Raw genomic sequence first — 12,241 nt, 5'->3', positions numbered from 1 at the left:
GGCAGTACACAAAATCACGCCCCCTCTGGTTCATGGAAAAAACTTTCTCCATGGAACTAGTCCCTGGTGCCCAAAAGGTTGGGGGCCACTAGTTTAGTTGGTTGACATTGTTCTGTTTATTACTGAATTATAAGACATGAATATTGGATCTCCAAGATATTGTATTTTTATTGTGGCTGTAATTATTTTAATTATTTGGATTGTTAAGGGTTTTTTTGTGATTGGGTTATTTATTGCTACCTGCCCAGAGACCTAGTAGTGGGCATAAAAATTGTTTATGTAAATAAATGAAGAAGGTTACCTCCAAGGATGGAGTACTGCAGATGGAAAAAAGGAAGGAAAAAAATCTTTAGATGGGGACAATTATTGAAGGAATTATAGAAATAAATGTACATAATGATAATCTCCAATAAAGATTAAAGCAATCTTTAATAGTCAGATCTATAGAAAAGATAAAATCTTCTTTTATCAATCAAACATGACTCCTGTTGACTTCATTAACAGATCCATATAGTTTCTGAGAACAGTTATACAGTAGTTTGTCAGTATCACCTTCAGGGATATCCTTTCCCTCCAAATCAAGCCTGTAGACCTGAAGTTTTCTGGTGGGCTGGCCATCTAAGTACTAACCAGATTTGCTCTTGCTTGGCTTTTTGAGATCAACCGCGTTCAACTAGGTACTGCTCCTTCTAATGCCTGGGCTATGTTGTATTGTTAATTAATAATATGTACTATAAAATTGCAACCAATGTCTTTATGTTTCCACAATGCATTGTAGAAAATAAGAAAGTAAGCGTGGAATAATCAAGTCAGAGGGTGACAGGAAATAATAGTTTTCTTAATATGCTGCATACCAAGATGACATTTCAGACTATTATTCCATCAGTAATTCAGTTCATGAGCCAACAGGTACATTGTTATTGCTGTTTAAAGGGAAAAAAATAGAAAGCTGCTTTTACCTGTGCACATATATCACAATCAATTAATTCTGTGTTAGCCTTTGCAAGCAAACTCTTTGTATCTACCCATAATATATTATAATTTGCCTATGAAAAGGAGTTATGGATTTTTCCCCTTTCTTCCTTTTGAAAAATGTTTGAAATCTTCTGAATTATAGGACAGGAGTACAACTTTTTGAAGATGGAGCCTGGAGAAGTGAATTCTCTGGGAGAATCGTATGATTTTGATAGCATTATGCACTATGCCAGGAACACGTTCTCAAGGTTGGAGTCTCAGGTTATACCTTTTGTCTTATAATTCTATTCTTCAATGTGAATATTCTGTGTATGTTGCTCTGATGTAGGCAATTGTCAGAATTGCTTTGTGTTGTTGCACCTTTTTGATAGATGCCCAAATGTATTTTATGGCTTTATTGAAGAGTTCATAGTATTTTTTTTTTAAATGATTTTTTAAGGGAGGTTTCTTAAACTGTGCAGTTTTGTGTCAGATTCTTTCCAAATACTGTTCTGGAAAACTTGCCCATTCTAAGAAATGATAGAGGAATGCTCTGTGTTTACATTTTTAGCTTATAGACATGGCTTTCAGGATCATTTGAACCTAACAAACCAAAGAACGATTTCCTAGAATGCTAGGGAAAAAAAAGGCTTTAAAAACCATCCTTAATATCTTTAAAAACTATTCTATAGAAAAAATAATCCCTTTGCTGATAATAGAAACACTGTATAATGCTCCAGCTATTATATGATTAAAAACTTGTAGTTTGAAGATAATATATCTTTTTAATCATGAAGGACAAATAATTTGTTCATTTAAAATTAATTATTTTGAAAATGATGTGTGTAATTACAAAATGAATCAATCCAGTCCTTTTTAATGCAGGCATATCTTTTGCGTACAATTATATTAAATTTATTTATTTATTTTCTGAATAGAGACATGCTTTTGGTTTCTTCTATCCCTTGGATAGCCTCTTGCATGTTGATTGGTTTTAATATTATTAACATTTTACAATAATTAGTTTGTTCCAATTTGAAACACTGCCTCTTTTGATTAAGGATCCGAAAGCCTTTTCTGATTATGTCCCTAAGGTTTGCTATTATTTTAAATAAATATTTTAAGTATTCTTGTCACTGTATTGAAAATTTCAGCAGAACAATGCATTAATCTCACACACATCAAAAGCTGTGAAAATTATTGTGTGCACAATATATACTGAGGTTTTGAAAAAGCAAATGAAGACCTTTGGTGCAGCTTTTAATGAACTAATTAGCAATACGAGAACCAATAATTGTATTGTGGATTTTTTTTTTGTTCGTAATATTCTGTTGAAATAAGTATAATTAAAATAATTGGTCAAGATTAAGATGATGTGCTTTTAGAACAAGGCCTTTAGCAGAACAGTTTCTTCACCTATTGTGTGAATGTCAGGAACAAGCCAGACTAATCAAATAACCATGTTATTATAATTGTTGACTTTTCCATTTCACTGGCTGCTTTTTGTTACTAAGGATATCTTGAATAAATTAAAAACTCTCGATATGAAAAATAAGTTGGGGTTTTTTTTCTTGGCTTCTTAATTATTTTTAGGGGTATGTTTCTGGATACCATACTTCCTTCCCGTGATGATAATGGGATCCGACCGGCCATTGGTCAACGCACACGATTAAGTAAAGGAGATATTGCACAAGCCAGAAAGCTGTACAGATGTCCAGGTATTGAATCGTAGAGAATAAGCATGAAGAAGCATATTCTAATATAATTAATGAGGTCTAACTATAATTCTGAATAAGGTGTTTTCTTATCTGCTTCTATTCAGGCAGTTACTTAAGGTGAGATCATAAACATTCTTAAGGCATTAAGGGATCAGTGGCTTGAATCTGAGTTTACCATCTCAAGAGGCAGTTCTGTGCTTTCCTAATGTAGCTGTTCACTTGCTGGAGATGACAGTGGGAAAAAAACATGATTCATTCTATCATTTCTTATTTAAGGTAGTGTACTTTAAATCCAGATCTATATTTAGACTGATGATGCATTTGTTTAGCATACTTCAACAGGGAAATCTAGTTGCTCTGCAGAACAGTAGTCCTAGGGTTTTTTTTAAAAAAAGATGTAATGAGTCATAAAATAAGTGCAACATTTGATCAAGAAATCTAGTTGTAGAAAGCCTTGAAACTTGATTCTTTGGCTTTTACAGAAAAATTGGTTCATGTGGACCTAAAATCTCAATAAATTCCTTCTTAACTGCACTTCCTTTCTGAGTCGGGATTCCTTATGCACAGTCACTCATACTCTCGTCACTTCTCGCCTGGACTACTGCAACGCTCTCTACATGGGGCTCCCCTTGAGGAGCACCCGGAGGCTCCAACTGGTCCAGAATGCGGCCGCGCGGGTGATCATGGGAACGACATGGCGCTCCCATATAACACCTCTCCTGCGCGAGCTGCACTGGCTCCCGGTGGTCTTCCGGGCGCGCTTCAAGGTGTTGGTTCACACCTTTAAAGCGCTCCATGGCTTAGGGCCAGGGTATTTACGAGACCGCCTGCTGCTACCAATAACCTCGCACCGGCCAATACGCTCTCACAGAGAGGGCCTCCTCAGGGTGCCGTCGGTCAAGCAATGTCGGCTGGCGGCCCCCAGGGGGAAGGCCTTCTCTGTGGGAGCACCTGCCCTCTAGAACGAGCTACCTCCCGGAATACGGCTGATTCCGGATCTCCGCACTTTCCGTAAGGCCCTGAAGACGTTTTTATTTCAAGCCGGCCTGGCCTGAATAGGTTTTAAGGGTTTTTTAATTGTATTGCTAGGGGTTTTAAATTGGGGTGGCCGTTTAATTTAATTTATTCTTAATTATTTTAACTTTTATATTGCATGTTATTTTAATTCTCGGCTGTTCACCGCCCTGAGTCCCTTCGGGGAGAAGGGTGGGATATAAATTTAAAAATAAAAATAAAAAATAAAAAAAACTTCCTGAGCTATGTAATTGATCAGAATTCCTCCATGTTTCAATTTCTTTTCTCACTTATGAAGTCCTATCTGATAGTACAAGGAACTACTTACGTGATACTTATTTTGACATGGAGCTTTTTTTTAAAATAGTTAGGGAGGGACATTAAAAAAGCTGTTCCCTCTTCCCAAGACATGCAGTGTATGTTTGCATGTATGTCCATCTATGTGTCTCCCCAATAACTTCCACTGATTTTACCTTTTGCATATTATTCTAAATGCTTCACAAGCTGTATTTTGATGCAATTATGTCAAAACCAGAGAAGATGCTGAAAAAATTGCATACGGAAGGCATAATAGAACATCCAATTCCTGTTCAGCTAATACATGTTATTAAGGAATACACACACACACATGTATAAAAATGATAAACTATTTCAGTTTATAACCCTACCACAAAATAAACAATTCAGCTTAATAATTATTGTATTTAATTGGGTTTAGTTGATAATATAAGTTTTCAACATAATTGCATCTATTTTTAAGAATTTAAAATTATGCTCTTTCTAATACTAGGTAGATATATTAATAATTATTCACCATGTAATTTTATTATTAGTTTTTTGCTTATTTGCATTCACAATATTTTAAATGTACCAAAAGCTAGGGCTTCATAGACTCTACAATTATTATTATTATTATTAATAATAATAATAATAATAATAATAATAATAATAATAATAATAATAATAATAATAATAATAATAATAATAATAATTTTATTTCTAGACCGCCCTTCTCCCGAAGGACTCAGGGCGATGTACAGCCTATTAAAAACACAAAAATATACAAATATCAATTAAAAATAATTAAAATTATTAAATAATTTCAGCCCAAGTTAAAACCCAAAAATTTAAAACACCCAATTTAAAATCATTTACATTGATAGCCCGGCCTGGCGGAACAGTAGGGTCTTGAGGGCACAGTGAAATATACGGAGGTCAGAGATCTTGCGCAATTCCAGGGGCAGTTCATTCCACAGGGAAGGAGCTCCCACAGAGAAGGCCCTCCCCCTGGGTGTCGCCAGCCGACATACTGTAGCTTGGCCGATGGCACCCTGAGGAGACCCTCTCTGTGGGAGCGGACTGGCCGGTGGGAGGCTACTGGTGGCAGAAGTCGGTCTCGAAGGTACTCGGGTCCTAAGCCATGGAGCGCTTTAAAGGTGGTGACCAACACCTTGAATCGCACCCGGAAGACCACTGGGAGCCAGTGCAGCTCACGCAGGAGAGGTGTCACGTGGGCACAACGAGTCGCGCCCATAACCACCCGCGCAGCCACATTCTGGACCAGTTGTTTAAAGACCAATACTTTTTATCTTTTTGCACATGAAAGAGATGGTGGAAGGATGAGAAACATGTAGGCTTAAAATTTACAGAAATTTCTTCATTCATAAGGGGAAAAAAACCCAGCAGTTTCTATAATATTCAAACTAAGCATATAAATCTTTTATTGTTTAAAGTGTTCATAACTTAAAGTAGTTGTGTTAGAAAATGAAATTGAATGGGTTAGGAATAAACTAATCCTCCATCTCAATCATACATAAACAAGATCCTCATTCATATCACATTACAAGATCTTTAATAATTTCATAATTGAGATTTGGGGGAAAATATCCATAATTCTACACGAGAGCATATGTGAAGCTATATATAAAGAGATGACTTTTATACTACACTGTACAATTGATTTGCTGTGTCGCTTTAATGTTCTACTTCTTCCGACACTGTATGTATAGAAGTCCTCAATTTACAACCACAATTAAGCCCAAAATTTCCATTGCTAAGCGAGACTGTTGTTAGGTGAATTTTGCCCCATTTTACAATCTTTCTTGCCACCGTTGTTAAGTGAATCACTGCAGTTGCTAAGTTAGTAACATGGCTGTAATGTGAACCTGGCTTCCTCATTGACTTTGCTTATCGGAAAGTCGCAAAAGATGATTACATGACCTTGGGGGTCACTGCAGCCGTCATAAATATGAACCAGTTGCCAAATATCCAAATTCTGATCATGTGACCATGGGGATGCTGCAACAACCATAAGTGGGGAAAGTGGTTATAAGTCACTTTTTTCAGTGTCATTGTAACTTCAAATGGTCACTGAATAAAGAGTTGTAAGTGGAGGACTAGCCTGTTTTGGACTTCCAAATTATTACACCTCATACTAAAAAAACAAAACCTGAAGAAAAATAACATTTTAAATCTGTACTGCAGGTGATCATTTCAGACTGGCCACTTCATATTGCAAGTAACCCACAGATTAGTTTTGTTGACACTGCTGGTTGTCTTTTCAATGGTTTTATTGTTTGTTATTCTGCTGGTTTTGTTTCTTTTCTGTCGCTAATAAGTTTTTCTAGAAGTTTCTAGACTAGAAACAAAGTTCAATACAGCTTTAATTCTACAGCAACCAACATCTGGAAACCCAAGATACCAAACCTCTGCAGTTTAGTGGAATTATAATGATTGCAGAGTTAAAAATAAACTGTTGATAATTAGCTATGGTATTTACTTTGAAAATGTCTAGTGCTGAATAAATTATTTAATATGCAACTCATATTTGATTAGGATGTCATGTGATGCAGGCTTGGTGTATAGAATGAAAGGGAAAATATTTTAGGGTAAGCCAATGATTCTTTTTCTCCAGATATGGAAAGATGTTACTCTGCGCTATTAGACATTGTCACATGGCATTACAGATACTTTCCTTGCATGTTTAGAATGAACTTTAAAATTGTTACAGTCGTATATTATATATTACTATATTATATATGTGTGTGTGTGAATGATATTATATATATTTTTTGCTGTGCTATCATGTTTAAATTTACTGTGTTTCCCCCAAAATAAGACCGGGACTTATATTAATTTTTGCTCCAAAAGACGCATTAGGGCTTATTTTCTGGTTAGGTCTTATTTTGGGGGAAATACGGTACTAAATGCACCCGTCTGGCTGACAATCTTAACTGGGGCTTATTTTGGGGGGTAGGGCTTATATTACAAGCATCTTGAAAAATCATGCTATGACTTATTTTCCTGTTGGGTCTTATTTTTGAGGAAACAGGATAGGTAAGACTGAATATAACATTAGCAAGAGAGCAATATCAGCAGCCTATCTTAATCCAATTGATGATCTTTTTTGAGTTAACATTTAAAGGCTTTGAAAATATCTTAATTTGCTTTTAATTATTCCTGTGACCGACCTACTGCACTGAGATAAGGAAATGCAGGTTTCAAATATGAGATGTCCAGAAGACTTTCAGATCTACAGAAAAAGCCACTTGTTGATTGAAGCCTATAAAGATAATTAAGACATTGTGTAGTAGCAGAAGTGTCTGCAGGGTATGATAAAAAAGGAAAGGATGTGATTGAAGCTCCACCGATATGTTGCACACTCTGTGACATTCCTGTATTGGAGCATGGAATGGATGTTGCAAAGTGTTGATACATTCCTCATTTCCTACTCAAGCTCAGCACAAGGTCTAAGAAATACACCAGCTTTAGATCTGGACACTTATCAAAGAGAGATCCAACTGTGAACTAAGGAGAAATTTCCTGATGGCAATGACAATAAATCAGTGGAACTGCTTGCTTCCAGAAGTTATGGAGGTTGTGGAGATTTTTAAGGAAAGATTGGACAGCCATTTGTCCAAAATTGTATAGGGTCTCCTGCTTAACTAGAAGATTGGACTAGAATACCTCCAAAGTCCCTTTCAACATGGTTATTCTGTTGTTACTATTACTGTTATGTCAATTGGGGTAGGGTAAGAATAAAATTTTTAAAAATTGCATCACAACAGAAAAATCAATATATTCATGCAGATCTGCTGAAACAAAATACCATCAGAGATTAGTAAAATAGGAAATAATGTAGCAATAACTAATTGTCAATATAGCAGTGAAATGAAAGAAGTAACGCCAAACATTATATCATTACTAGGACTCTCCTATCTAAGTAGTGGTTCCAAAACAGACTGATGCGTAGCCCAGATAAGGGGGAGGGAAAGCGTGCTGCACCATAAGTCTTGTACTTGTCTATAGGAGCAAGTCTTGGACTACGTGCTGTTGGCAGAACCAGATTACTCAGGATTGCATCAGTTTCCTGACTGTACTGGCCACCAGTCTATTGCTCACCCTGTTGGGGACCCCTTCTTTTAGCAGCTATGTGGGTTATGGGTTCTTGGAGTGTGGGAAGGAATTTGTCCCAGCTTGATGTTAAAAGATACAAATGAAAGTAGGTGAGAGTATGGCACAAACAACAACCTGTCACCAGCAAGGTGGAAGGTTGCATAAGGACTATTGCTGGGGAAAGAGGAAAGGACAATTGCTGGCTTCTTCAGGTTTCAACTTAATTTTAGAAATTAAGGTGACAGAAATGTTGGTCCCTGCAATCTGAAATTTCTGCTATCATATCATATCAGCTGCAGGTTAAACATCTACAGCAGGAGTGTCAAACTCACGTTGTCACAGCGTCACGTGACATATTGGACCTTCCCCCCCCCCTTTGCTAAACCGGGCGGGGACGGGGCCAGCACGTGATGCATCCGGCCGTGAGCTGCAAGTTTGACACCCCTGATCTACAGTGTTAGATCTATTTGTTGAGATTTTGCTCTGAGTGTTGTACTAACTTTACTTTAATCATCTTGGTTTACCAAATCATCTTTACTGGATTCTGGAAGGGGGGTTTATGGCCTTGCTGGTGCTTCTGGATCTGTTTCACATGCCCAACCAGCATGATTCCCAAACATGTTTAATCTCAAGTACTTTAAACAGCCAGAGAGTCACAATGCATCTGTGTCTTAGTGATGAAACATTTAAAAATAAATTATTGCCACAACAAATATGATCTGGCATATATCCCGGATCAAATAGTTATTAAATAAAAATGGTAGTTGATTTCCTGCATCATAGCAATTGTTTCATGTTTTCAGCACTGATTTTTTTTTTCCTTCTGTACAATATTGTAGGAAAAAAGAAAGAAAGTTTCCTTGCCTGGTTAACACAGCAGAGCAATTTTTAAAGCCTGCTGTAATTTGATTTAAAGAAACCTATGTGGAAAAGTATTTACTCAGGGCAGACACTTGAAATAAGGGTTTTGCATAAAGGATGGTCATTTGAATACAAGCATTTCTCTTTTTGCTTTTGGTGAATCCCAGTAAGAAGAAACATGTTTACTCAAGCAGCCCCTCCCAGAGAACTCACAATTTCTCTATGATCTTTTTTTATATATATAATTTTTTAAATTTTCTTTTAATACAAACATTTCATCTTTCATTAAACAGCGTGTCATCTGAGTACATATTTTTGTGTCATTATATTTAAAATTTACCACCATATTCATTATTTGTATCTATTCTTGTATTACTACCAATACTTAACATACCTACTATTATAACATTTCTCTTTTTAACTTATTTGCCTCTATAATACATTACTTTCATATTTATTCTCTATGCTGTGTCATCTTCTCCAACCACATACAAATTTTTGCCCATATTTTTTTGCTTCTACACATGTCCACCACATATGATAATACGACCCCAGTATCTGATGACATTTCCAACATTTAGTTGATTTAGTTGATTTGAACATTCTTGTCAATCTTTTCGGTGAAAAATACCATCTATAAAACATCTTGTATAAATTTTCCTTGTATGCAGTTGGCGTTGTTAATTTGTAATTTCTATCCCATAGTTGGTGCCATTTATCTAACTCTATCGTATAACCAAGTTTTTCGCTCATGCTATCATTGTTACAATTTCTCTATGATCTGATGTCTTTCAGCATGTGGTGAAACTCTGCAAGAGTCTACAGGCAACTTTTCCTCTCCAGGATTTCCAAATGGTTATCCTTCATACACACATTGCATATGGAGAATTTCAGTGACTCCTGGAGAGAAGGTATTTTGCTCTGGCTCCTCAGAAAGAAAACATTTATTTTATTAGAAATTGTAAAGCATTGAAACTGAAGGGCTTGAGGGCTTGCGTTTCGTTAAGAGTAGGTAATCAAATAAAGCCTTTTGAACTGCATCTTCATCCCTTTTATTTTCACTCCATCTCTTATTGCAGATCCATTTATGCTTGAAACCTCATGTGAAAATGAGTACAGTCTGGTGATTTCACAATTAGGAAAAAATAACTACCAAACTAGCATCATGGATTTTAATTACTGTATTTTTCGGAGTATAAGACACACTTTTTTCTCTCCTAAAAGAGACTGAAAATTTGGGTGTGTCTTATACTCAGAATGTAATCCCACCCACCCGCCGGCCGCCACCCTTTGGCCTCCACGCATCCTCTTCCTGGCTGCAGAGATTGCTACCGACAATGGCTTCTGATTTTGGGCTCTGCGCATCACGTTTTCAGTCTCTAAATGCTCCATTTGAGAGCCCTTCAGGCTGCAGGGATCACCAAAGCTTATCGCCGCCTGAAAACGCGATACATTTGGAGGCTGAAAATGCGACCTGCGGTGCCCAAAATGGCTCCCTCCAACTATCAGCTGTGCTTTTGAAGCTGTTTTTCAGTCTCAATGCGAGCGAAGTGATCTTCCGTGCTTTGCCTGCTTTTCTAATTGCTGCTCCCTCTGACGATCAGCTGTGCTTTAGAAGCTATTTTTTAGCCCCAACTAACCCCAACCTCAAAACTAGTGAGCGAACTAATGTGCTGAAACTGACCAGGCTAAGGACTCTAGCCAGATGAATACCTGGTAGGAAAAATAGGAAATTTTTTCCCCTATTTTCCTCCCCAAAGACTAAGGTGCATCTTATACTCCGAGAAATACAGTTGGTAGTGGTGCACATCGATGGAAACTCAAAAACAAATTATCCTACTATTTTTGTAGACAGAATAGGGATTTAAAAGAATCAATTTTCTAGTCTTCATTTATTTATTTATTTTAGAAATTTCTTAGTGTTTCTCAACATTCATATCAACCCTTTAATTTGGGGGAAAATAAAGTAAGTTTTTAAATTTCAAGAGTCATCCTGACTACCTGTTCTGTTACCCACTTTCAGGGCCATAGCTCTCCTAGAAATGTGAAGAGCTTTTAGTCCCAGATCAAAGGTTGTTAATTATTTCTTTGATACAAATGGTTATTTGAAAATTGTTCATTTGATGAAAACATTGCACTTATGGTAACTTGTTGTTTAGTTTTGTCAAATCCTGAGAACCTGTTTGAGTTATCCCACTGACTTCTGACAGACCTGTGAAAATCAAACATATTACTCTGCATCAGACATCATTGCTACTTCTAATTTGTTTATATAGCCACTCATTTTGATTGTGCGGGCAAATGTTCATTAATTTTTTATCTTTGGAAATTTGTAATCATACGATCCTCTTTAACTCTTGGTCCGCTTTGTCTCCAGTTTTTCTGTGTCTGCTGAGTTGCAGAACATATATTAAAGTAATTTTATGGGTCTTGGAGAACATAAGTAATGTCATATTTACCCGTTGTTTTATCATAACTACCAGTTTTGAAATATTTTTGTTCTGTTGTTATTTCATGTACAGTATGCCATATTTCTCCATCATTTAATGTGTTTTTTTCTTCTTCTACTGAATGACCATGCTATAGTACTGTCCTACTAGCCTCATTTCATAACACAAGAGAAAGAAATGTAACAGTTTTTCATCCTCCCTTGTGCATTCTCAGAAGGAGAAAGAATGGAAGAACAAAGCTGAATTCTATAACTTCTTTCTTTTAGTTCAAATAATTGAGTCTGTTATGCAAGTGGTCTTGCATTTGGGAGAAACAGTCACTAGAAATTGAATTTTGAAAATAATTTAAATATACTTAAAATTTTATTATGAAGTGTGCAATTTACTCTGATGAAGCAAATCATAATTTTATATTTCACGCCTGTAATAAAAATATGTATGTCAGAAATCCTACAATTTTTAGCATATAAGAAAATGAAAATAACATATTGCTAATATATCAAAACTTTTTGGTAATTGTCCAACGGTGCTCATAAAGCTTTAGTCCATCCATTTCAATGGGTGGGCTGAAGCATGCCTAATTTTTTATTCAGTCATGGAAGTAGTTGGCAGTTGTAAACACAGCTGTGGTGCCAGACTACCATGTGCTTCAGTTCAACTGCATTGTAACCAGTTTATGTGTTAACTGTTTGGATGCCAGTTTTAAACCCAAAACCTTATAAACAGATTGCACCAGTCCTAATAGTCATGATCAAAGGACAGAAAAGTCCAGATGTTTACTAATGCCATAGCCAGAGCCTTAATAGTTGAATATAATAAGCATTATAGAAATCTGAAGGCTGAATTCAC

At 36.3% G+C, this 12,241-nt stretch overlaps 1 protein-coding gene across 1 annotated transcript in view; it reads left to right on the top strand.

The window, feature by feature from the left end:
- The window catches only part of TLL1 (tolloid like 1), a 127,754-nt gene that overhangs the window by 87,381 nt on the left and 28,132 nt on the right, over positions 1–12,241 (top strand). Inside the window, exons 7-9 of the mRNA XM_070948151.1 lie at positions 1,118–1,223; positions 2,548–2,672; positions 9,738–9,853. Coding sequence (XP_070804252.1) covers positions 1,118–1,223; positions 2,548–2,672; positions 9,738–9,853 — 347 coding nt within the window. The remainder of the gene's footprint in view (positions 1–1,117; positions 1,224–2,547; positions 2,673–9,737; positions 9,854–12,241) is intronic.

This window comes from Pituophis catenifer, unplaced genomic scaffold, assembly GCF_029215685.1.
Source record: "Pituophis catenifer annectens isolate HBS135680 unplaced genomic scaffold, rPitCat1.0.hap2 SCAF_8, whole genome shotgun sequence".
Lineage (NCBI taxonomy): Eukaryota > Metazoa > Chordata > Lepidosauria > Squamata > Colubridae > Pituophis > Pituophis catenifer.
Note: the sequence above shows the minus strand (reverse complement) of the source record. Positions and strands in the feature narration are given on the sequence as shown.